Source organism: Stegostoma tigrinum, chromosome 2 (assembly GCF_030684315.1).
Source record: "Stegostoma tigrinum isolate sSteTig4 chromosome 2, sSteTig4.hap1, whole genome shotgun sequence".
Lineage (NCBI taxonomy): Eukaryota > Metazoa > Chordata > Chondrichthyes > Orectolobiformes > Stegostomatidae > Stegostoma > Stegostoma tigrinum.
The window spans coordinates 150,561,798-150,589,079 of NC_081355.1; the positions used below are offsets into that span (position 1 = coordinate 150,561,798).

General features: G+C 43.1%; 1 protein-coding gene and 1 long non-coding RNA gene across 6 annotated transcripts in view; one reads left to right on the top strand and one right to left on the bottom strand.

Annotated features, from left to right (window-relative positions):
* Positions 1-4,650, top strand: part of ccdc13 (coiled-coil domain containing 13) — a 42,393-nt gene extending 37,743 nt beyond the window's left edge. For all 4 annotated transcript variants that reach the window (XM_048520264.2, XM_048520281.2, XM_048520272.2 and 1 more), the window contains one exon: positions 3,365-4,650. In XM_048520264.2, the coding sequence (XP_048376221.2) occupies positions 3,365-3,521 (157 nt within the window). In that variant the 3' untranslated portion in view covers positions 3,522-4,650. The remainder of the gene's footprint in view (positions 1-3,364) is intronic.
* LOC125446626 (uncharacterized) overlaps positions 1-27,282 on the bottom strand; it is a 41,498-nt gene that overhangs the window by 9,356 nt on the left and 4,860 nt on the right. The window contains exons 2-3 of one of the 2 annotated variants that reach the window (XR_007246439.1): positions 13,552-13,615; positions 4,089-4,468 (exon numbers count right to left, since the gene is read on the bottom strand). This is a non-coding gene — a long non-coding RNA (uncharacterized LOC125446626). Of the gene's footprint in view, positions 1-4,088; positions 4,469-13,551; positions 13,616-27,282 lie in introns of those variants that run through there. The other variant, XR_007246440.2, reaches the window with a different exon arrangement.

Consider the following 27,282-nt stretch of genomic DNA (forward strand, 5'->3'; position numbering starts at 1 on the left):
CCATTATCATGCTACAGCAGCTTCTTGCATTAAAGTTTTAAACTGTAAATAGAATTCATCGTGTATAAGCACAGATGCTTTTTCTCTTTGAGTGTGGATGAATAAAAGATAAATAAAGGCTTCCTTCACTTTGTACAAAAATTCAATAAAAGGAATTCACAGTGTAGAATAGAAGCTCAAATTGTCGACTATCTATGGTGTTTAGAGAGTGGAAACAACTCTTTAACATTTCAATTCCCTTATTTAGAGGTTAATGAAACATGCTGTCTCACCTGTTCAGCTGCGCTCAACGGTGAGAAATAAACCTGTAGCTCTGTTCTTTGACTTGTGACCTGTTGTGTGGTTTTTTAAAATGGGATGTGGGTATTATTGGCAAGGTTAGCATTTATTGCCCATACCCTACTGCCTTTGAGGAAGTAATGGTGAGTTGCCTTCTTGTACTACTGGTTGTACATCCCTAGAAACTATGGTTTCTTTATTTTAAAGTTGGGTGAACTTTTAAACATTTATAATTGTGTATAATTTAAAGACATAATGTGCATGTACAATAGCTTTATTCAGATATCGTACTGTAGTTCCTTAGTCACATGTTACCCAAATAAATCTGAAAAGGAGCCCTCCGTTTTAGTGAAGTACAATGTGGAACAAAGAAGAAGCATTTTATAGTTGGGTCCAAGATCAGATAAATAAAAGGGAGGAAGTTAGGGTTTAATGACCTTGATTGAAACTTTCAAATAACACCGCTATGTGTTTTCCACTGTTGCAGTGGTGTTGATGATGCCTTTACCCTTGTTCCATTGTTTTCAGCCCCAGACTTTCAGACTAAGGTAAAAATTTAAAATAAGAATGTAGAAATATGGGAGAGTAGCAAAAGGGTATTGAAAAGTCCCATTCAAAAATATAAACCAGCATTTTTCTTGCACATGCTGATGACCCTGCTATATTTGTTTGTTCTTTCAAAGTCGGGTTTCCAGCCTGTGATTTTGGCAGTAATCCTGGTTACTTTCCAAGATTGAGAACGAAGAAGAGCTTAAAGTGCTTCACATGCAATGAAGTATTTTTGAGGTGTGCAAGACAGTCATTGTAGTTGACAAATGTGATAGCTCACAGCAAGGTCCCACAAACAACATTTAGATAAACACTAAATATTCTGAATTTGATAGTGTTTTGTGATGAATAAATATGAGCCAGGATACGAGGACATTTCCTCTTTAGGATCATTCACACTCATCTGAGCAACTTAATGGGGCCTTGATTTTAACATCTCATCTAAATCATGACACTCTTTCCATATTACTCTAAAGCCTAAATTATGTGAATTCCTGAAGTGGGTCTTGGACCCTCATGCTTCACTTGAGGGTGCTGCAACTGAGATACAGCTGCCACTTACTTTACAGAAGGAGGTCATTCAGCCCATCGTGTCCATGGTACAGCTACTTGAGAATAACACTTGATATATCAGCTTTTTAAATCTTAGATGATACTTCCCAGTTTTTTTCCCGTGGACTGCTAAGGCTGTTCATTTGTTTGAAAATTCCTTTGAGTCCTGTCATGAATGTTTTACAATGGTCTAATCTGAGATATCTGATTGTCTAAACTTACTTAGTTCTAACAACTTGAAGACTTTTTCCAAGCTATCGCAGATTGGATCCCTCACAGTCTAGAGACTACTTTTGCTGAAGGTGACTTTTTCCCCCCTGAACTGAATCGAAAAATAGGGTTCTCCTGCTAGAAGCAAAACTGTCCTGAGCTCAAACTTTGAGCTATCAGTTCTGAAGTCAAGATCAAATGTGCTATCTGTCATAAATTCAATAGTAAGAAAACATTTTTTAATTCATTCATGGGCTATGGGCATCTTTGCTTAGATTAGCATTTATTCCCATCCTTCATTGTCCAGAGGACAGTTAAAAGTCAACCACATTCCTGTGGTTCTGCAGTCACATGTAGGCCAGACCAGGTAAGGATGAAATTAGAAATTCTGTATTTAGGTCACTGTCCAAAATACTTCCTGATCTTTTATGCGACAAAGAAAACTTCACAGTACTAAGCAAAATTCAATTGTCTTCCTTTCTATTTTGGAAAGAAATCTGAATTCCAAAATTGATCATACATTATATATCCTTCAGTTAGACCATATTTGAAATATTACATGCAGTTCTGGTTGCCTCACTACCAACAGGATATAGATGCTTTGGAGAGGGTGCAGAGGTTTAGACCATAAGACGTACGAGTGGAAGTAAGGCCATTCGGCCCATCAAGTCCACTCCGCCATTTAAATCATGGCTGATGGGCATTTCAACACCACTTCCCTGCACTCTCCCCGTAGCCCTTGATTCCTTCTGAGATCAAGAATTTGTCGATCTCTGCCTTGAAGGCATCCAACGTCCCGGCCTCCACTGCACTCTGCAGCAATGAATTCCACAAGCCCACCACTCTCTGGCTGAAGAAATGTCGTCTCATTTCAGTTTTAAATTTACCCCCTCTAATTTTAAGGCTGTGCCCACGGGTCCTAGTCTCCCCGCCTAACGGAAACAACTTCCTAGCGTCCACCCCTTCTAAACCATACATTATCTTCTAAGTTTCTATTAGATCTCCCCTCAACCTTCTAAACTCGAACGAGCACAATCCCAGGATCCTTAGCTGTTCATCATACGTTAAACCTACCATTCCAGGGATCATCCGTGTGATCTCCGCTGGATACGCTCCAGGGCTAGTATGTCCCTCCTGAGGTGTGGGGCCCAAAATTGGACACAGTATTCTAAATGGGGCCTAACTAGAGCCTTATAAAGCCTCAGAAGCACATCGTCTGGCGGGTTTAGTTATGAGGAGAGGTTGGATAAACTTGGATTGTTTTCACTGGAAAGAAGCAGGATGAGGGGTGACCTGATACAAGTCTACAAAATTATGAGAGGCATAGATAGGGTACATAGTCAGAAGCTTTTTCCCAGGGAGGAAAGGTCAACTTCAAGAGGGACAGGTTCAAGGTGAGAGGTGAAAAGTTTAGGGGAGAAGTGCAGGGAAAACTTTTCATGCAGAGGGTGGTGGGCGCCTGGAACACACTGCCAGTGGAGGTGGTGGAAGCAGGAATGTTAGCAACATTTATGGCGTATCCTGATTGACACATGAATGGGAGGTGAGCAGAGGCATAGAAACCGCGAATGGGCAAGAAGTAACAGTCCAAAGAATAGGTATCAGTGTAGGCTTGGTGGGTTGAAGAGCCTGTTCCAGTAGGATATATATACCCGTAACCATTTATCCCTAGTCTCCTCCTTTCTGTATTACCCTGAAATTGTTGTATTCTCAAGTTATCAATTTGTGTTGATGGTTTAATCTGAATGTAAAGCTGTGTTTTATTTTATTTCAGACTCGCCATACAGATGGATGAGAATGAAGCCTTAAAGACAGCATTGCAAAGCACTTTAAAAGCCAAAGAAGAAGACCTGAAATTATACCATGACACAATGGGCCAAGTGAAGCACGTCTTCCTACAGGCTCTTCGACAGCACAAAGAGAAAACTTAAATTGAGTGCTTCAGCTGTTTTTTATTTATTGTTAAGGAAGCATTTGCAGAACAGACATGGTAAAAGAGGAAAGGACAAACCTAATTCAGTGCCACATCAGCCCAGACTATTGCAAACTAGTCATTGTCTGATACCCACCCAATGAGCCCAATCATTTGGTTTCTCTCTTGCCGTTTTTAAGTTAAGAGGACTGAGGAGCAAAAGTCATGCAACATGTCAAATGAGGCAAGTCACTCAGCTCATCTGCGCTCACTCTTATTACGCTACCTGACTGTGCCTTAAATGACTCTTGGAGGTTTTAATCCCAGATGGAGCCCACTTCAAGGCTGGATCAATTACAGTAATGTTGCAAGAGGGACAATGAATACAGGAAGCAGTTGGGACCAGAAACAGTTGTACCTTTTCTGATGTCTACATGTCAATGAAAGGGATTAAACTCAGTTTGTAAGGGTGGCTCCTTTCCAATAGACCCAGCAACTGTTAAGGTTGACTCCAAATAAAACTCACTTTACTGCATGCAACCAGCTATCAAAGATTGCAAATCTACCCTATAGGAGGCAGACTTCCAACAGTAGAGGTGATGTGCCAAGTGTCTTATAAGGTTCAAGTGATCAAGAAAATGAGTTACTATCCCACTGGTAACCTCAATACCAGCTTTCATATTCAGCAAACATTTTCAGTTTTGTTGATGCAAGTTCTGGAAAAAAATTAATCAAAAGCAATGTTGCAGTCATTCCACCAGGAACCCATTTTGTGGAGCAAAAGCACATGCAAAAGTGAGCAGATGAAGATACAAGATTCGTCTGAATAAATTACCAGCAATTTGGCATTCTCCATCGTAAGGTCAGAAGTCTGGCATGTATCAACTCTGTATATTCGTTTTTTTTCCATCAAGATTGGTTTACATTGCCAGGGAAGTTCCCGGTTGCAGATACAGCCAGAGGTGCCTGCCCAAAGAATACACGAACTATTAATATCTGCATAGCAGGAAGACATCAGTTAGCCATCACTGTTCACCGTCACTTCAGTGAACATGTATACATTGCAAACAAATGCAGCTGATTACTAGATCTAAATGTGTTCAATGCATTTGCCTCATTTAGTAATAAATGTACCTTCGTGTTCTTAACAGGAAGTGTTTAAGCAGCTTGCTTAATTTTCTTACAGTTGAAGGAATGAGAAATAAATCAATGGTAGGAATAGACTGTAAGTTTAACGAATGGTAATGGAGAAAGTAATGAGACTGAAGATAGATATACCTCCAGAAGTTGCTGGTTTCCAGTAAATACATAAGCCAGCAAAGAAGTTCTCAATTGATCACGATCTTCCAAAACTCTCTTCCTTCAGGAGTTGATACATGTCAGCCAGACAGGATAAGAATGGAAAATTTCCTTCCATCACTGAACTAGATGGACTTTTTTGATTTGATTTGATTTATCATTGTCACGTACTTAGATACAGAGAAAGGTTTTGCGTGCAGTACAGGCAGATCATAACATGTAAGCATTACAGGGTGATTGAATACTGCGACGGATACAAAGTTACAGCTGCAAAGAAAGTGTAGAAAAAGCAGGATCAACATTAGATTTGAAATTTGAGAGATCCATTCAGAAATCTAATAACAGCGGGGAAGGAGCTGTTCTTGAACCTGTTGGTACCTGTGTTGAAGCATTTGTATCCCGCGCCTGACAAAAGAGGTCAGAAGAAATTATAACTGGTGTAGGAGGGGTCTTCAATGACGTTGGTTTGCTCTCTGAGGCAGCGGGAAATGTACATAGAGTCAATGGATGGAAGGTTGGCTTGCATGATGGACTGGGCTGTGTTTACGATCTTCTGTAGTTTCTTACAGTCCTGGGCAGAGGAGTTGATGCATCCAGATAGAATGTTTTCTATGGTGCAGCTGTAAAAGTTGCTGAGAGTCCTTATGGACATGCCAAATTTCCTTAGCCTCCTGAGGGAGAAGAGGCTTTGTTGTGCCTTCCTGGCCATCACAAATTTGGATGGTTCAGGAAATATGGTTGATGATGGTCACACCTAGGAACTTGGTGCTGTCAGCCCTCTCCATCTAGGCTCCCTGGTCCTTGTTTCCGGAAGTACATGATCAGCTGTTGGGTTTTGCTATCATTAAGAGAGAGACTGTTGTCTTTGCGCCACACCACCAAGCACCGTATGGCTTTCCTGTAATGTATCTTGTCACTGTTTGATATCTGGCCTATAATGGTGGTATTGTCAGTGAACCTGTAGATGAAATTCAGCCAGAAGTTGGCCACACAGTCATGAGTGTGCAGAGTACAGTAGGAGGTTGAGTATGCATCCCTGCGATTGTGGTGGAGGAAGTGCTGTTGCCTGCCTTCACTGATTGTGGTCTGTCGGTCAGGAAGTTAACGATGCAGTTACAGAGGATGGAGCAGAGACCTATTTGGTGATGAGTTTGGTTGGGATTATGGTGTTGAAGGTGGAACTGTAGTCAATAAGTAGAAACCTGATGTAGATATCCTTATTATCCAGATGTTCCACGAATGAGTATAGGGTTAGGGATGTGGCATCTGCCGTAGACCTATTGCGCCGCTAGGCAAATTGGAAGGAATAACGGCAGGCTGGAGGGCTACAGCTCATATGAGCCATTACTAATCTCTCAAAGCGTCTTGTAATTATGGAGATCAGAGCCACCAGTGTAATCAGCTAGTTACTTGATCACCATTATTTAGTTATTATCACAGTACAGAAGAGGCTGTACACGCAATGAGTCTGTACCACCAAAAATACACCATATCTACACTAGTCACAGAGTCAAGAGTTGTACACTCAGAAGCAGACCCTTTGGTCTAATTCGGTCCTGCTGACAAGATGTTCTAAATTAATCTAGTCCCATTTGCCAGCATTTGGCTCTATCCCTCTAAACCCTTGCTGTTCACGTACCAATCCAGGTGCCTTTTAAATTGTGTTAATATACCAGCCCCCACTACCTGCTCTGACAGCACATTCCATACACGTTCCACCCTCTGTGAAAATGTTGCCCCTCGCTCCCTTTTAAATCTTTCCCCTCTCACTTTAAACCTATGCCCTCTAGTTTTGGACACCCCTAACCTGGGAGAAAAGACTAGCCCCAGTTTCCTACACTGGCCCCCAGTCACACAAACAGCCTTCTACCACAGCCCTCTGTTTCTTCCACGAAGCCAATTATTACTCACCTTGTCAAGTTACCCTGGATCCCATGAGCTTTTACTTTCTTTATCCGTCCATTTTCCGTGTTGGACTTTGTCAAAGGCCTTGCTGAAATCCAGGCAAACTATATCAACCATCCTTCTCATCTACACACTTACTCACTGCCTTGAAAAATTCAAATTTGTTAGACATGACTCCCTCTGACAAAGCTATGCTGACTGTCCTTGATCAAACCTTGCTTCTCTAAACAGAGATTAATTTTCTCCATCATTATTTTCTACAATAGCTTCCCCACCACTGATGTAAGACCCACTGGTCTATCTCTACCACCCTTCTTGTAAAGTGGAACCACATTAGCTGTCCTCCAGTCTTCTGGCCTCTTTCCTGAAACCAGAGAGGATTTAAAAGTTTGGTTCAGGGCCCCTGTGATTTTCTCTCCTGTCTCCCACAGCAGCCTGGGGTACAACTTCAGGACCTGGGGATTTGTCCATGTTTATCCCCGCAAAACCTCCAATAACTCCTCACATCTTAAATCAGTCTGCTCAAGAACTTCAGAATACATCTTCTCGAGTTCCGTACTTATATCCTCCTCCCGAGTAAAGACAGATGTGAAATACATGTTTAACACTTCAGTGTCTGCTGGGTTCATGCACAGATAGTCCCCTTGGTCACTAATGGGCCCCACTCTTTCCCTAGTTGTCCTCTTCCCCTTGATATACTTGTAGAATATCTTGAGAATCTCCCTAATCTTGTCGGCCACTGTTTTTCTATACCACCTCTTGCTCACCTAAGTACTGAACTGATCCAAAATTCTCCAGTGGTCACTGGTGGGATTTGAACTCAAATCTGTGCACATTTGGACCAGGCCTCTGGGTTACTAGTCCAATAACATGGCAGCTATGTTGCCGTTTCTTGCACCAACTCACTTATTGTGGAGATCCCACCTTCTGCTAAGACCAACGGGGCTGTCACAGCTGTCCTTTCTCCTGTTAATATCATGCTTTTAAAGACTTGGGTTGCTAATAAGGTTACTATTTGGTAATCAACTTTCTTTTCTATCCTGGAATTTTATATATTGGGGGATGTTAAAAAAAAAAGAAAATCTTGCATTTATATAAAATCTGTTTCAAGCCAGGGTGCCCCAAATAGTTCTACAGTCAATTAAGTATTCTTGAAATCTAATCTCTGCTATAATGCAGGAACATACGAGATAGTCACAAGTGAATATAATAAGGAAGTTGGGAGAAACTTCTTTGCTTAAAGAGTGGTGAGAAAATGGAACACGAATAACAAGGATTTAAGGAGAATCTGGAAGAACGTATGAAGCCGAAAAGACTAGTACTTACTTTGGTTCGCTGTGGTGAAGTAGTGTTAGCAGAAGTTTGTGTGTGTGAAACGTAAGTACCAGCATGAACCATTTGGATCAAGTGACCTGTTTCTGTGCATGGAAATACTATGTAATCTTAGTTTTGGCGGTTTCTTGAAAAGTGGCTCTCAGGACTTCAGCCGTTTCAACCATAACTTTGGCTTTTTGTACATATGCAGTTGCGTTAGCAAAATTTGTACAGCCAGAAAAGAGCTAATTAACAGCCAGTAGGGAAAGGGAGAATACAAACCAAAAAAAACTCTAAGGCTTGGTATCATAGAATCATACAGTACAGCAGAGGCCTGGGAGTTCTGAAGAAGGGTCACTGGACCGGAAACATTAACTCTGCTTTATCTTAACAGGTGCGGCCAGACTGCCAAGTTTTTACAGCAATTTCAGTTTTTGTTTCTGATTTCCAACATCCACAGTATACTTTGGTATTTTTCAAGAGAGGCCTTTTGTTTTGTTGAGCCTCCACTAACAAGAGAACTACTCAAAATCTACACTAGATTCTTTCCCTTGATGTACTGAGTAGCTGATCTCAGATGGGACAGGTGTGGATACTGAAAACCTGTCTCCTTACTCAGCACTTAAGATTGGCCAGGATGTCATTCCCGATTGTGCAAAAATTCTTGAAACCAATAAGATTCTTTTGGAGCTTACCAGGATAGATGGGGAGAGATTAATTCCCCTTGTGGGAGAATCTGGGACCACAGGACATAATCTCAGAGTAAAGGGTCACCTAATTAGAACAGATGAGAAGGACATTTTCTTCCCTGCAGAGCATTGTGAATCTACAGAATTCTTTACCACAGAGGCCAGTAGAGGCAGAAGTGTGAGGTTATTTAAGACTGAGATGGATTTTTAATCATATGGGGAATCCAGGGTTATGGGGAGAAACAGGAAAGTGGAGTTGAGGATTATCAGAAAAGCCATAATCTCATTGAATGAAGCAGCAGACTTGATAGACAAATAGCCTACTTCTGCTCCTACGTTTCATGACCTGTGTATGTGGTGGATAGTGAGGATAGAATTGTTAATGTTTGACATGCTTCTGGGGAAAATAGCCTGCTACCACTCACAGATGAAGAAAACAGCCTTGGTATAAGATACAGGCGTCTGTGGATTTGATGCCACAGTGAACTGGCTCCTTAATAAGAACAAATCTGGATGGAAATGGTCAAAACTTTGACAGCAAATGTAAATAGGACACAGACTTAGAAAATAACAAACACTTGCAACTCTAAAGTAATGCTCAAGGAATGTGAAACAGTAAAAGTCGTCTGCTCCAAAAATGGATCTATGCTAAGAGATAGATTTCCCGAGTCAGGTTTCTCACCATCAGCACCTCTGAAATGGCCATGACAGATGTCCTTCTGTATCTGAGAATGCTATGGTTTCATTTATGGACGCAAATCAAGTGGGAGGGGCAACGGTGGGGTTTGAGGCAAAGCCATTCCCCAAAGATTAGGAATTAAAGCAGATGGAGACCCTCACTCAAATCTGGCTTCTTGTTTCTGAATCAGCTGACAAATTAGCTGTGACAATAGCGGGGAAAATGGGGCAGCGATAACGACTTTTACATTCCTGTTCTGACCTTCATTTTTCTCCCCATTGTACTTCCCCTTCCCTAAAATTATCTTAAAGGAATTTATTTGCTACAGGTGGACTGAATAAACAAACTCAATATATAACCTGCCAGCAGTATTACAAATAAATTAAAAGTTTTAGATTTTAGTACACTGTGGAAATGGAAACAGATTGTTGAATTGTGTGAGTGCAGAACTTAAGAGTATCAAAATCAAATGGACCTTTGGGAGTGGAAAGAATTTATTTTACTGTAAGTGGATATGTGAAATGGAGCAGGGTGGATTAGCAGTTTTAAAAAAAGAGCTGAAAGGCTTAGACCATTGAGTATCGGAGTTGGGATGTCATGTTGAGGTTGAACAGGATGATGGTGAGGCCACTCTTGGAGTACTATGTAGAGTTCTGGTTGTTCTGCCATAGGAAGGATATTATTATATTGAAAAAGGTGCGGAAAACATTTACAGGGATGTTGCCTGGCCTGGAGAGTTTGAATTAGAAGGAGAAGCTGAACAGGCTGGGACTTATTCCTCTGCAGCCCAGGAGGTCGAGGGGTGATCGTACAGAGAATAATAAAATTATGACAGGTATAGGTAAGGTGAACAGCAAAGGTCTTTCCCCTCAGGTGGGAGAATTCAAAACTAAGAGGCGTCTTTTTAAGGTGAGAGGAGAAGGATTTGAAAGGGATCTGGGGTGGGGGATTTGGGGGGGGGGGGTGGTGGTTGGCTACATTTTCACATAGAAGGTTTGTATGTGGAATGAACTATCTGAGTAAGTGGTAGTTACAGGTACAGTCACAACATTTAAAAGACTTTTGGATAGGTATCTGAATAGGAAAGTTTAGAGGGATATGGGCCAAATGCAGACAAGTGGGACTGGTTCAGTTTGGGAAACTTGGCTGGCATGGATGAGTTGGACTGAAGGGCCTGTTTCTGTGCTGTATGACTCCATGACTGTCTGTCTACTCTGGGACAGGATGGAAGGATCAAGCAGGTTCAATGCTGTAAGGTCCGTTATGATTCCTGAACAAGCAGTTAGCAGCAGGGTACAGCAAATGCTTCAAAGGCAAAGCTTCCTGAACATACGTGACATTTCCACTGACTCATGGGAATCTCTTACCCAAGACCACTCAAACTGGAGAAGGAACAGAAGTGAAAATGCCAACCTTTTTGAGCCTCCATGACAGGGCCAGGAGGAGACCAAGTGAAAACAGTGTGAGGAGGGAGCAGAAACCCAAGAATCCCACCTACCCAGGTCTTCAAACGTCCAACTGCCTCAACTGTGACAGGCACATGGATCCAACATGGATAAAGGGGATACCTGGACCGAATGGAACAGACGATGGCTGAGGAGATTGTGGAGATCTTTCAGGAATCTTTGAAGTCAGGAAGTGACCCAGAGGACTGGAAAATGGCTAATGTGACACTCCTGTTTACAAAGGGAGGGAGGCAAAAGATGGTTAGCATGACCTTGGTCGTTGGTAAGTTTTTAGAGTCCAGTATAAAGAATGAGATTGCGGAGTTCCTGGAAATGCATGGTAAAATTGGGCTGAGTCAGAATGGCTTTATCAAGGGGAGGTCATGCCTGACAAATCTGTTAGAATTCTTTGAGGTAGCAATGAGCAAGTCAGACAAAGGAGAGTCAGTGGAGTGGACATGATCTATTTGGATTTCCAGAAGGCCTATGACAAGGTGTTGCACTGGAAGCTGCTAAATAAGGTAAGAGCACATGGTGTTGGGGCAAGATACTGGCATTCATGTAGGATTGGCTGACTGACAGAAGGCAGAGAGTGGAGATAAAGGAACTGTTTTTAGGATGGTAGCCAGTGACTAGTGGAGTTCCACACGGGTCAGTGTTGGGATTGCAACTATTCACATTATATATTAACGATCTGTAAGAAGGAGCCAAGGACATTGTTGCTAAGTTTTCACATGATACAGGGATAAGTGGAAGAACACAGATAGTTTTGAGGAAGTGGGGAGACTGCAGAAGGATTTGGAGAGGCTAAGAGACTGGGCAAAGAAGAATGGAATACAATGTGGAAAAGCATGATATTATGTACTTTGGTCGGAAGAATTAATACATAGACTATTTTCAAAATAGGGAAAGGCTTCAGAGATTTGAGCACAAAGGGACTTGTGAGTCCAAGTTCGGGATTCCCTTAACGTAACAGGCAGGTTCACTTGGCAATTCGGATAGCATATGTTAGCATTAATTTCGAGAGGGTTAGAATTCAAGAGCAGGGATGCACTGTTGAGGCTGTATAAGGCTCTGGTACAGCCACATTTGGAATATCATGAACAGTTTTAGACTCCATATCTAAGGAAGTATGTGCTGCTCTTGGTGGGTGCCCAAAAAAGATGATCTCAGGGATGAAGGACTTGTCATATGAGGAGCAGTTGAGGACTTTGGTCTATACTCAATGGAGTTTAGAAGGAGAAGGGGGATTTCATTGAAGCTTAAGAATTCTGAGAGGTCTAGATAGACTGGACATGGAGAAGATGCTTCCACTAATAGGAAAGACTAGGACCCAAGGGCACAGCTTAGAAGAAAGGGCCAACTCTTTATAACTGAGATAAGCAGGAATTTCTTCAGCCAGAGATTGGTGAATCTGTGCACTTCATTGCCACAGATGGCTGTGGAGGCCAAGTCATTTAGTATATTTAAGACAGAGACTGATAGGTTCTTGATAAGTAAGGGCATCAAGGGTAATAGGGAGAAGGCAGGAGAATGAGGTTGAGAAGCATATTAGTCATGATCAAATGACAGCGCAGACTTGATGGGTCAAATTGTCTAATCATGTTCCCATATGTTATGGTCTAACATTGGACTTTTTAGTCATCTCAGGATTCACAGCTCTGGAATGGTAGAGACATCCTTGATCCCAAGGTTCTTCCTAAGAAGAAACTTCCTCAACTTCTGGGACTACAACAATGATATTAAAAAATGGATTAAACTTTAGTCTGTGGTTTGATTGGGTTCATTGATCCAATGGCAATTCCATGTTGCAATCTTGCTTATGCTCCTTATACCCCACAGATTGCTAGTAGATGTGATAAAAGTTTACAAGATTACGACAAATACAGATAAGGTAGACATGATAATCCTTCCCATTAGCTGATGGTACAGAGACCAGGGACACAGATTTTAGATTTTGGAAAAGCCAAGCAGAGGGGATATAAGGAGGAATTTTCTTACACAGCCAGTGGTAATTGTACCTTATTGCCTGTGAGGATAATGGAGCTGAGAAGATCACTGATTTCAAAGGAAAGCTAGACAAGAAATAAACTTACAGGACAACAGGGTACACAGCTGACTGGATGTGACTGAATGGATCGCTCTGCACAAAGCCGCCTGGACCTAATGGACTGAATGGCCTGCAGTGTCATAATGCCTCTACTTCAAATTTAAATTCCACCTTAGGGGACACTATCTAACCCACAGCATAGGATTCTGGAATTTTTTAACATAATTCTATCCTATCCCATGGCATTCAACTTTACTTCCAGCCTTTTTTTTAGACTTGGTCTTTATTCACTCATGCATTGTACTCATCCCTTACACACAGAGGCTTTGTCACATTTTCTGTAGGGATTCAAAACAGAAGTCCTTATTTTCGACTTTCCTGAAGAAGTGATTGCCTTGAGGAGATTAAAAACATAGCTCGTCAAGATAGTTTTGTGCTTGTCTTTCCTTTAAGATAATTATAAATACAAAAAAGAAATCAAGCAGGAGCTGGAGTGGCTCAAGGGGGATCTCTCGCTTCTCAATGGGAATGCCTTGATTTCAAGAACCTTCCTAGAACTCGTTATTCACAAAATAACCCAGTCACTAGCACAGACAAATCAGTGCATTTCAGGTGCTGCTCCCCAGCTGGGGTAAATGGAGAGGGTAACCAGATGTTAAAGCACCTACCAAATCCACACGAGAGAGGAATGGTCCACCAGCGCTGTGGCAACTTCACATAGCATGTGACAAACTGAAAAAGACAAGAAAATGAGAATGTTGATCGAATGGTCAGCCTGTAAATAAGCCTCTGGATTGTCACAGAAGTTAAAGATTTTAAAATAAGGATAATAATATTCATAATTTAATACTAATTAATAATTATTATTAATTTTAATAATTTCAATTAATAATAAGGAAAATAATATTCCTCAATTTACCTGATTTTCAGACCCAGGTTGATAGAAAGCATAGACCAGGTTCCTGCATTTACAAGAATTACTATTTATTACAAATAGTAGACTCTAGTTCCGGATAAACATGTAGACAAAGCAAAGGACAGTGGAAAACAAGTTAGGGGCAGAGGAAAACTGGAAGGGAGTTTAGTCGTCTCTGTTCACGGGTGGCTGAGATAATCCGAATGATTCTAGCACATCCCCTGCTCCTCCACAAATTAGGAAAACACAACTTTACTGAGTAGTTTTGCTCCTACAATTGTTGCCATCTGAATTACTCCATGCTCACTCAGTCTGATTTCATAGAGTCATAGAGGTCCCCCGCCCAGAAAAAGGCCCTTTGGCCCTCTGAGTTCAAACCAATCAAAGACAAGCATCTACCAGCATGTTCCAGCACTTGGCATCACGGTTGCACATCGAAAAAATTCTTAAATAATTGTCAGCGTTTCTCATCCACAATGAGAGTCTCAATGCGATAAAGACAGAAAATGCTGCAAAAGACTTAGCAATTAATGCAGTGTCTGTGGAATTAGAGACAGAGTTTAATGATTCAGATCAATGCCCTTCCATCGGTACGTGATCCACTTTGGATTTTCCAGCTTTTGCTGCTTTTATTTCAGATTTCCTCTTCTCCCAGAGTGTTTTTTTGCAATGGCTTCTACTCATCACCCCGCTGCCAGCAAAGGAACAATGAGAGGGTTAAGAATCTGATACCCTGGCTATGGTTTTGCAGAAGGTCAAAGCAATTCACCCCTCCATAGAATGGAAGCTGATGTTCAGTTTAGATAAAAATCAATAAGAATTATATCACAGATCTCTCTAGGAGTGGCAAAGCTTCAGCTGAAGGGTTGGATGAAATGAGCCAACAACATTAGTGCGACGTTGCTTTTTTTTATTCATTAGATGTAGGCATTGCTAGTTGGGCCAGCATTTAGTGTTCATCCCGAACTTCACTTGAACTGCATGGTTAAGCCATTTCAGATGGTGGTGAGGAGCCAGCCACATTGATTGGACTCACATTGGTTAGGTGAGGTGCTGGAAGACTGGAGGTTGTCTAATATGTTGCCTTTATTTAAGAAAGGCTTAAAATAAAAGCCTGAGAACTATAGACTGTTGAGTCTAATGTCAGCGATGGGTATGTTGTTGGAGAGGATTCTGGGAGACAGGATATGTGTGCATTTGCAGAGGCAAGGACTGATAAAGGATACTAGACATGACATTGTGCTTGGGAAGTCATATCTCATAAACTTGACAGAGGTTTTTTGAGGACGTAACCAAGAAAATTTATACAACGTAGGATGTCATAGATTTATTTAATTTAATAATACTAAGGCTCTGAACAATATCCAAAAAGTAGTAGTGATGATGTGTGGTCCAGAACTTGCCGCTCCCTGAACCACGCTCTTCCAGTACAGTTACAATGTGGAAAATTAGCTTGGTATGTCCTGTACACAAATAGCAGGAGAAATCCAATCCAGCCAATTATTGCCCTATCAGTCTACTCTCAATCATCAGTAAAGTGATGAGAAGTGTCATCAAGCAGCACCCACTCAGCAATAACCTGCTCACGTAATCAAGTGGCTCAGCACCTGAAATCATCATGGTGTTTGGACATGGATTGAAAGGATTCAGAAAAGATTTGCAAGAATGTCACTGGGACTGGAGGGTTTGATTTATAAGGAGTGGCCAGATAGGCTGGCACATTTTTCCCCTGGAATGTAGGAGATTGAGGGGTGATATTTTGAGAATTATACAATCATGAGGGGCACAGATAAGGTGAATAGCAAAGGTCTTTTCCCTAGGGTAGGGGAGTTCAAAGCTAGAGGGCATAATTTTAAGGTAAGAGGGGCAAGATTTATCACAGAATCCCCACAATGTGGAAGTAGGCTAATTCAGCCCATCAGGTCCACACCAACCCTCCAAACAGCATCCTACCCAGAGCCACCCCCATACCCTATACCTGTAACCCTGCATTCCCCGTGTCTAATCCACCCGATCTGCACATTCCTGGTCACAATGAGCAATTTAGCATGGCCATCCACCTACCCTGCGCATTTTTGGACTGTGGGAGGAAACGACAGCACCCAGAGGAATTCATGCAGAAACAGGATGAATGTGCAAACTCCACACAGACAGTTGCCTCATGGTGGAGTCGAACCTAGACCTCTGGCACTGTGAGGCAGCAGTGCTAACCACCAAACCGTTGTGCTGCCCTTTAAAGGGGACCTGAGAGGCAACCTTTTCACACAGAGGGTGACGTGTATATGAAGTGAATTGCCAGAAGAAGTGGCAGGTGCAGGTACAACTATGACATTTAAAAGACATTTGGACAAGTACATACAGTCTTAGAGATGTACAGTATGGAAACAAATTTTTAGTCCAACTCATCCATGCTGACCAGACATTTTAAATTCATTTCGTCCCATTTGCCAGCATTTGTCCCATATCCCTCTAAACCCTTCCTCTTCATGTACCCAACCAGACACCTTTAAAATGTTATAATTACATCCACCTGCACCACTTCCTCTGGCAGCTCATTTCCACATACACACACCACTCCGCGCATGAAAAAGTTGCCCCTTAGGTCCCTTTTAAAGTTTTCCCCTCTCACCTTAAACCTATGTCCTCTAGTTTTTGACTCCCCTACCCTGGGGAATAGACCTTCACTACTCACCCTATCCATGCCCCCCAGGGTTTTAAGGTCACCCTTCAGCCTCTGACACTCCGGGGAAAATAGCTCCAGCCTATTCAGCCTCTCCCTATAGCTCAAATCCTCCCAACCCGGCAATATCCTTATAAATCTTTTCTCAACCCTTTCCAAGTTTAACAATATCCTTCTGATAGCAGGGAGATCAGAAGTGAACACAGTATTCCAAAAGGGGCCGAACCAATGTCTTGTAAAGCCACAATATAACCTCTCAACTCCTATACTCGATGACTGATGAATAAAGACAAGCATACCAAACACCTTCTTCACTATCCTTCTACCTGCAACTCTATTTTCAAGGAATAATGAACCTGACTCCAAGGTCTCTGTTCTGCGACACTCCCCAGGATTTTACCATTAAGTGTCAAAGTCCTGCTCTGATTTGCCTTTCCAAAATGTAGCACCTCACATTGATCTGAATTAAACTCTATCCGCCACTTCTCAGCCCATCTGATCAAAAAAGAGCAGTGAACTTTCACAACTGATGCCTATGCTGTGTAGCTTCAGGCACCGCTGTTCATTGGAGTTTGGTCTCAGAAAAGTAAACATGAATAGGAAATAGAGATACCACAGTGTGGAGCTGTAGCAACACAGCTGGCCAAGCAGCATCAGAGGAACAGGAAAGTTTCGGGTCAGAACACTTCTTCAGAAAATGTTTGGAAGTACTAAGTGGGACTAGTCTAGTTTGGGAAACCTGGTTGACATGTAGAAGTTAAACCGGAGGGTCTATTTCCATGCTGTAAGACTCTATTACTTCGTGACATGAGGCCAGATCAAATAAGGAAGGCAGATTTCCTCCGCTAAAGGATATTAGTGAACCAAGTGAGCTTTTACCATAATTAAGAGAGTTTTCTTCTTTTTTTGCAGTTCTTTCACTTTCTGGGATCGGGTGTCACAGTACATTAGATTAACTCTTCATCCCTCTCTGGAGCCAGGGATCACACTGAGTTTGATACACTATCCTTCCCCCTCTGTTAACTCTGCCTAATGGCCCCAAAATTGGCCCTACTCGAGTTTAGCACCTTAACTTGTGTACCTGTCTTTTTCCATAACTACGTTAAAACTAAGAAAGTTATGGTCACCAGACCTAAAGTGCTCTCAGACTGACACTTCAGTCACTTGCCCAACCTTGCTTCCTAAGAGAAGGTTCAATGTCGCATCCTCCCAAATAAGGGCGGCACAGTGGCTCAGTGATTAGCACTGCTGCCTCACAGCACCAGGGACCCAAGTTCAATTCCAGGCTTGGGTAACTGTCTGTGCGGAGTTTCTCCCCGTGTCTGCGTGGGTTTCCTCCAGGTGCTCTGGTTTCCTCCCACAGTCCAAAGATGTGCAGGCTAGGTGGATTGGCCATGCTACATTGCCCGTAGTGTTCAGGGGTGTGTGGACTATAGGGGGATGGGTCTGGGTGGGATGCTTCAAGGGGCAGTGTGGACTTGTTGGGCTAAAGGGCCTGTTTCCACACTGTAGGGAATCTAATCTAATCTTCATATTGATTTAGGAAACTTTCTTGAACACATTTGACAAATTCCACCCAGTCCGAGCATTTCACACTCAGCGTGGCTCAGTCAATACAGGGGAAATTAAAATATCCAACCAATACTACTCTATGATTTCTACAGTTATCTGCAAACTCTCTATACATCTGCTCCTCCAGTACCCGCTGACTATTTGGGGGTCTTATTATACAGTCTCCATAGAGTGATCATCCACCAATTGTTTCTCAGTTTTAACCATATGGTGTCATTTGATGACCCTTTAAGAATATCGGCTCCAAGCATTGATGTTATGTCCCTCCTTATCAAAAGGGCAACTCTCCTTTGTCGCTTACTTTTTGTCACACCTGTAGCTGCGGTATCCTGGAACACTGAGCTGCCAGTCCTGCCCTTTTCTCAGCCATGTTTCTGTAATGGCTAATAATATCCCGGTCCCCAGAGCCAAACCATGCTTTGATCACATCTGCCTTACCAGTCAGGTCTCATGCGTTGAAGTAAATGTATTTTAAACCAGAAGTCTTTCTCTTTACGGTGCCTCTGGCTATCCTGAATAGTAAACAGTCCTTTCACCTCTGGGACCGGGTATCACAGTGCATTAGATACACTGTCCTTCAAATTTCACCATGATGGGATTGGTACCCTTGATTCCAGGACATTATACTCGGTTTCATAGAGTATACCAGTCTAAGTGACATTTAATTCCTTCCATTAGGGAAGGTAGTGACATAATTTTCCCAAATTCACTGCTCACAATGATGGCCTGCCTCACCTTTACTGGTGCAGTGACAGAAGAAATTGTCTGTGCTTTAATCGTGATTTACACAGCTAACTGGAAAATCTACTGATCCTCACTTCCGTCTGTCGTAGTCTCCTCTCTCCTTGGAGGCTATGGTATGTATGTTGGGGACTGTCTTGATGAATACAACAGTTCACTTACTCAGTCAGTGCAGTGAAGGCTATGGCATAAATAACTTTCTCCAAGTTGGGCTTTAGGGATGAAACAAAAAGTTGCCAATTTGACAGATTACATTTCCTCAAGCATTTATGGTCTACAGTATTCCCACACTCTCTCTGCTTCCTACATTCCCAGTGACACTACCACTAATATTAAGGTGGAGCTACCTTTGTACCCCTGAAGAATTCACTACTTGTGGGTTCTACCTATTTTGAGATTGACAAAGCTCAATTAAAAATCCTATCAAATTGTTGTCACACCAGAAAAGTAACTGATACATGCATTGATACGGCATCTCCTGCGATCCAAGAATGCCACAAGACATGCTACCAAGCACATATGAAGCATAGGTACTGTTTTAATTTGGAATGGCGACAGTCAATTTGTACACACAATCTGTATATGTTTGCATAAGGCTGGCCAGGTGGCTGGAACATGGCTGGCCAGGAGGGGCTCTTAATCTGGGCCAATCAGGGAGCTCTGGCTGACAGCTGTAAACAGGAGTGTAAGGGATCCTCCACAATCCAGGGACTGGCTTTAGCTAGCTGATCAGAGTCTATATACTGTGGATGTGTAAATAAAGGGAGCAGGGTACCGGCCTCTGTGGAGTTATTTCAATTCACAATATAATTGTCAGAATTGAAAAGCATTACTAAACCCCAAAATATCACACCCTCCTGTTCACAGCTGGCACAGGGCGATTCCTACACTCAATGGGATGTCGTATCCTCCCAGTGAGGACTGATGAGGCTGTAGCATAGTGTGTCATTTGAAGTATAGCATTCCCTCATAACTGGCACTGAAGCTCACCCTGGATTTGTGCACAAGCCTCTGGAATGGGACCTGATCTTTCCAAGACTGAAGCAAGAGAAATGTCAACTTGGCTACACCTGACACTTTGGAAACAAATAAAAGGGTTTGAATTCATACAGTGCCTTGCATGACCACTGGACTGCGAATGTCTTTTGGAGGACTGTTGCTGCTGTAATGCAGGAAACACAGAAACCAACCTGCATACAGCAACCTCTCAAAACAACAATGACAGGGTAGTCTATTTTTGTCGTGTTGATTAAGGGACAGGACACCAGGAATAAACTCTCCTGCTCTTCTTCCACATCAAACTAAGTCAGCAGATGGGAACTCAGTTTAATGTCTCATTAAATCTATTGCATTTCCTATCATGTAACACTCCCTCAGTGCCAGATTGGCAGCCTTGACTTTTGTGATTATGCCCAAAGGTGAGGCTTGAACCCAGAACCTCAAGGGTGAAGGTGGTTTGTATGAACTGAGCCACAGCTGATGCAACAAGCATAAGTACACCTTCTTCACGTTTGTTTATTCGCAAACTCCAGCTTACAAATCTAATCTACTTTTACATTTTTGCTCCGGCTTTCTCCCTTCTCAACGAAGAAGAACAAAGAACAAAGAAACCTACAGCACAGGAACAGGCCCTTCGGCCCTCCAAGCCTGCGCCGATCAAGATCCTCTGTCTAACCTGTCATCTATTTTCTAACGGTCTATGTCCATTTGCTCCCTGCCAATCCATCTACCTGTCCAAATATATCTTAAAAGACGCTAACGTGTCTGCGTCTACCACCTCTGCTGGCAACACGTTCCAGGCGCCCACCACCATCTGTGTAAAGAACTTTCCAAGAATATCTCCCTTAAACTTTCCTCCTCTCACTTTGAGCTCATGACCCCTAGTAATTGAGTCCCCCACTCTGGGAAAAAGCTTTTTGCTATCCACCCTGTCAATACCCCTCAAGATTTTGTAGACCTCAATCAGGTCCCCCCTCAATCTCTGTCTTTCTAATGAAAATAATCCTAATCTACTCAACCTTTCTTCATAGCTAGCACCCTCCATAACAGGCAACATCCTGGTGAACCTCCTCTGCACCCTCTCCAAAACATCCACATCCTTTTTGTAATGTGGCGACCAGAACTATGCACAGTACTCCAAATGTGGCCGAACCAAAGTCCTATACAACTGCAACATGACCTGCCAACTCTTGTACTCAATACCCCGTCCGATTCTTCTTAATGTACTGACTCACATTCAGACTGGGTTTCATAGACATTGAAATTCCTCATAAAAACCGAAAGAACTGCAGATGCTGTAAATCAGGAACAAAAACAGAAGTTGCTGGAAAAGCTCAGCAGGTCTGGCAGCATCTGTGAAGAAAAGATCAGAGTTAATGTATCAGGTCTAGTGACCATTCCTCTGGTTGCTTGCTGGTTTGGATAATTTTCCCATTTGATATTAAATGTTCAGGGCAGAAATTGACTCAATTTGCAAAAAGGAAAAGCGGGCAAAATAAAAACAGCTTTCTGGGGACAAAACCCCATGCACTGGAAGGCATACTATTCTGTGGGACAGTATCTCTGACACTGCGGTTCTCCTTCAACACTGCACTGGAGCAGCTGCCTGGATGTTCTGAGGATGACATCAAATGGATAGCATGACCTTCTGAGGAATGCATGGGATCCAGCAAGGTCCATGGGCAGGCCTAATCCAGAGGTAAGAAATTACTCAGAAAAATAACCCTGCCTCCCTGAATCCAGAAAAAGGCGATTGCAGCAAAGTGCAGAACTGAGCCGAAAGAAGGAAGGAAAGGGTTCATTGGAGTAGCTGCAAATGTTTACCTGATGGCTTGAAGTGACTTGACATTGCAGTGATGTCAACCTTTAATCTTTATTTGTGTGGTCTGATGCGATGTTGCACTGTAATAGCTTAAAATATCGGATAGATGTCACAATTGTAAAAATGGCACAGCAATTCTAAGATGAGGACTACTGAACTCCTGAGCAGAAGGTAACCCTTACCATACTTGTATGTGTCTGTGTGAATCACCAGATTAAACTCTAAGAGGAGCAACTAACTGGGCACATGCTACTCCATACTAACCCATAAATTTGAGGGAAATTTAAAAACTATTGTTTTTCTTGCACAGAAGGCCTGGGCCCAAATTCTGACATATAAATGTTTTACTAGAATCATGCAGCTTGGAAGGGTACCATTCAGCCCAAATGTGTCAATGCCAGCCTTTTGCAGAAACATGGAATGGTTTCGGCACAGAAAGAGTTCATTTGGCCACTTGTGTCTGTGCTAGTTCTCATTCCATTGCAAGAGATTATGGCACTGGGAGGTGAAATCTAAGAGTTTTCTTGCCAAGGCCAGACAGAACCGTTCCCTTTTGTTTTTTCACAGGATGTGTACTTTGCTGACAAGACCATTGTTAGCTGCCCATCCCTAATTGCCCTTGAAGAGAGTGGTTTGCTGGGCCATTTCAGAGGGCAATTAAGAGTTAAACACATTGCTGCGTGGTGTAGTCAAGACCAGGTCAGGACAGCAGCTTGCCTTCCCTAGTTTCTCAGTTCCAGGCCATCTCTGCAGAAGTTGCAAAAACAGAAGTTGTTGGCCAGTCAGTGGTTAAGCTGGAAAAAGAAAACCTGACTATAATACATCAGATTAAACAAATTCTGGAACAGTAACTATAGTCTACGACAACACAAACAGAAATGGCACAAAAAGTTACTGAAGCTTGTAGAAATCAGCAGAATCTCCAAACCCACCTTCATGAGATAGAAACATACAAAGTAGCAGCAGAAGGAGGCCATTCGGCCCCTTGAGCCTTGTACACGATTTGTTATGGTCATGGATGATGATCCAACTCAACAGCCACTTCCTACTTCCCTCCTGTATTTTTTGATCCCTTTAGCCCTCAGCTGTATCCAACTCCTTGAAATCATACAATGTAATGGCCTCAACTGCTTGCTGTGGTAGCAGTCTGGACATCTCGGCAAATCGTTTATATGTTACAGATTTTCACATGTTCATTCATTACTGTAAATTGCTAAATGTTATTTTGGAAAGGAGGGGAGTGTTGCATACACACCTTTCCTTTAACAGAGTTTACCTTTTAAGAACTCCACGTGGTACATGTACACAATGTTGTGATGCTGCCTGTCAGCTGGCCTGCTGTGAGCTTGCAAGCCGCTCGCACAGAAATGCTGCAGTGCCTGCACCATAACTTACAATGTGCCTTACTGTTTTAAATAAACCAACCCACGCAGTGAATCAATCCCTCAGGGAGTGATTATTTTATAATGACAAGCTGAGCAATCAGCTTTTTGGATGCATTCCAGTTTTCTGTTAAATCACAGATGATCGCTATTTTCCTTTGTTTGATATCATCCTGCCCCCCACCTTAAATAAGTCCAAGCAATTTTGTTTGAAAAGACTTATCCTTCTTCCATCTAATGATCCTGATCTGACTGCCTTAAGACAAATTTTAACCACATGCTCTGTAACAATTACTTTTAACCTGAAGCTTATAACTGGGGATATTTTAGAGACAGTTTTTAAATATTGTCAAATGCCTTTTTAGACTGAATACTAACGGAAGGTGCTGAAGTACAGACAAACAAGACAAGGTTGCATGGGAAGGAAATTGGATTTTGAGGCATGTAGGTGATTTCTTCACGTTGAGTCATAAACAAGTTCTCGGGATCTTTAATACAGGATTGATGTGACGTAGGCTCATCGGATCGGAGCTTGCCCATTCATGTAGAGATTGCTTTTCTCAGGAAGAGGAGCATGAGGCCAATTCACTTCCCCCTTCACAATCAGCACCGCGTAAGAAGTACCTGTGAAGGTCTGACATGCTCTGCTTTACACCTGGGAACGTGGGAAGACGCAGGTGAATGTGAAAGTGAGTCAGAAACACACACAGACACACAGCTTTTGTGCTCCTGAGATGCTGCTGGGCCTGCTGTGTTCATCCAGCCTCACATTTTATTAGCTTTTGTGCTTCTGAGATGCTGCTGGGCCTGCTGTGTTCATCCAGCCTCACATTTTATTAGCTTTTGTGCTCCTGAGATGCTGCTGGGCCTGCTGTGTTCATCCAGCCTCACATTTTATTAGCTTTTGTGCTTCTGAGATGCTGCTGGGCCTGCTGTGTTCATCCAGCCTCACATTTTATTAGCTTTTGTGCTTCTGAGATGCTGCTGGGCCTGCTGTGTTCATCCAGCCTCGCATTTTATTAGCTTTTGTGCTTCTGAGATGCTGCTGGGCCTGCTGTGTTCATCCAGCCTCGCATTTTATTAGCTTGGATTCTCCAGCATCTGCAGTTCCCATTATCACAGACACACACCACTTGGTGCAGCCCCAGCTCTTTGGTGTTGTGTAGAGGTAAGAATTGCTGTGCAAGTCTAGCTCCAAATCACAGTGGTATACTGCCGCAATGAAGACCGTCCTGTGTGAAAGGCCATGTCAGTGAAGGTACTGAGTTATGGTTTATAGGTGTGAAACAGAAAGTGCGAGGGGGCTTCTCATACTGTGACCAGCCTCTCAAAACATTTTGAATAGAATACTTTAACTCAAAGGGTTCAGCATTCTATTCATGACCCAGAGGGAGTGACACTTGCTGCTGGCTCACAGCCCAATGGTATGATGGCTAAAGAGAAAAGGACCCGAATTTTAATTAATCTCGTACCCGATAAGTCCAGAAATGCTAAAGGATGTTTTGGCTCTTCCCACTAAAGTGTAACTGTTTGTGAAGACACATCAGGTCATGGCTATTTGGACCTAAACTGTGTTTTTATTTATTCATTCATAGGATGTGGGCATTGCTGACAAGGCAGTGTTTAATCCTTCTCTTACTGCCAGCTTTGCAAGACTCCAGTCTCTGTGCACTTTGGTGAAGATCAAGTGGTTTGCTTTCAGTGGGAAGTTAAGAGTCAACCACTGAAGGTTTGGAGTCAGATATGGGGCCGGCATGGCAGATTTCCTTCCCTAAAGTTATTGATTTTTATGACAATATAGTTGATACCAGTTTTTTTCTTAAGAACTGTTTCATTTACTGAATTATGTTCCACAACTCCCACGCTGGGATTTGAAAACAGGGGCTGGATTTTTGACGCTCCCTTCAAGTGGGTAAAGAAAGGGTTGGGTCGTGAGACCAACACCTTTGCAACCCTCATCAAGCCCACCCCGCCCCCAGCTGAGGGATCCGACACACAAACCCGCTGCCCTCCTGTCATATTTCACCAAATCATTTGGGTCATTCAGACTTAACCAGGTCCGTGGACCTGAATAATATGCTTTCCATGCTGTAGCACACACATCCTGGGCAGAGATAGGCATTCCAGAGATAGTGGGCACAGGGGTAATAGTGAGCAGTCAGTGGGGGGGGCGGGGGAGTCAGGTTGGTGGGGGGGGGGGGGGGGGGCAGTCAGATGGTGATAGGCAGCTAGGTCTACCTGACCAAAAGGGATGCATTGTGTCCATCAAGGGCACCTTAAGATGCCAACCACCCTCACTTCCGTGTCATCTGCTCATACAGATCCAAGCCACACCCCCACGCTCCCCTCTCACTGGGTTCAAGGATCCTTCCCTGGCCTAATGTCCCCAGGACTTACTCTCGTGGGATAGACATGAAGGTCCTAGCACATGGAATCCCTACAATGTGGAAGCAGTTCATTCAGCACATCGATTCCTAATCAACCTTCCAAATAGTGTCCCACCTAGACCCCCAATTATCCCTGTAACCCTGCATTTCCCATGGCTAACCCACCTCATCTGCACATCCCTGCACACTATGGACTATTTAGCATGGCCAATCCATCCTCATCTGCATATTTTTGGACTGTGGGAGGAAACCAGAGCACCTTGAGGAAACCCACGCAGACACAGGGGCTATGTGCAAACTCCACACAATTGCCTGAGGGTGTAATTGGACCTGGGTCCTTGGCACTGTGAGGCAGCAGTGCTAACCCACTGAGCCACCATGCCACCCCGATTTTATAGAGTCCAGGCATTGCCCACGGCTGAGCTCTCGCATTGCTGGGGATGATGCAGCTGGGAATTAGTTAGATTGTTCAGCAGGTCGAGAGGATAGGGGTCGTTTCACGTTACAGCATGAGGGTGGGGGTGGAAAGTATTGTTATGTTCTACTGTTGGTCAATTTCTCTGCCCATGGCATGTTATATCTGCAGGGCAGGCTCACTGGCATCAGCCTCAGGCTGGCTGGGGGGAGAGGTGAGCACTCCAACAACACTCCTTCACTCCCCCCATTAAATCCAGTTTAATCTCTTTGGATTACTAGCCCAGTGACATATCTGCTATGTTACCATGAACATATTTAAATGTGTTGAAATGCATGTATGTAGGAGGCAATGGCCTAGTGGTGTTTTCACCAAACTGTTAATCCAGAGACCCAGGTAATGTTCCAGGGATCCGGGTCTGAATCCCACCGTGGCAGATGGTAGAATTTGAATTCAATTTTAAAAACTCTGGAAATAATAGTCTATCAATGGCCATGACCCATTGCTGATTGTCGGAAAAACCCACCTGGTTCACTAATGCCCTTTAGGGCAGGTAACTCCATCCTTACCTGGTCTGGCCTACATGTGACTCCAGGCCCACAGCAATGTGGTTGACTCTTAACTGCCCTCTGGGCAACTAGGGCTGGGCAATAAATGCTGCCCTAGCCAATGAGGTCCACATCTCATGAATGAATAACAAAAATATAACCCACTTTAATCTCTCCACTATATCCAAAGACCCACCTCTCGGGTATCATTCTCTTTCAGCTCTCTCTAGCAGAGATACGGCACAGCCCGGTGCATTTCTAATCAACCAGATATAAGATGACAACAACAACAACATAGTTGCTGGAAAAGCTCACAGCAGGTCTGGCAGCATCTGTGAAGGAGAAACTGAGTTAATGTTTTCGGTCTGGTAATCCTTCCTCAGACGCCTTCCTCAAATATAAGGCAATCCGATCACAGCTCCTGTTTTAAAGGGTATTGGCATTGTGGAGATTACTCATAGACATAGACATAGACATAGACATAGAAAAGTACAGCACAGTACAGGCCCTTCAGCCCACGATGTTGTGCCGTGGAATAATCCTAATCCAAAAATAAAATAACCTAACCTACATTCCCCTCAATTCACTGCTGTCCATGTGCATGTCCAGCAGTCGCTTAAATGTCACTAATGACTCCACTTCCACGACTACCACTGGCAAAGTATTCCATGCGCTCACAACTCTCTGGGTGAAGAACCTCCCTCTGACGTCTCCTCTATACCTTCCTCCTAACACCTTAAAACTATGACCCCTCATAGCAGTCAGTCCTGCCCTGGGGAAAAGTCTCTGGCTATCGACTCTATCCATGCCTCTCATTACCTTGTACACCTCGATCAGGTCACCTCTCTTCCTCCCTCTCTCCAGAGAGAAAAGTCCGAGCTCTTTGGGATGTCCATGGAGGTGCAAGTAGGTAGGGCTATCATTCGGAATTTAGAGG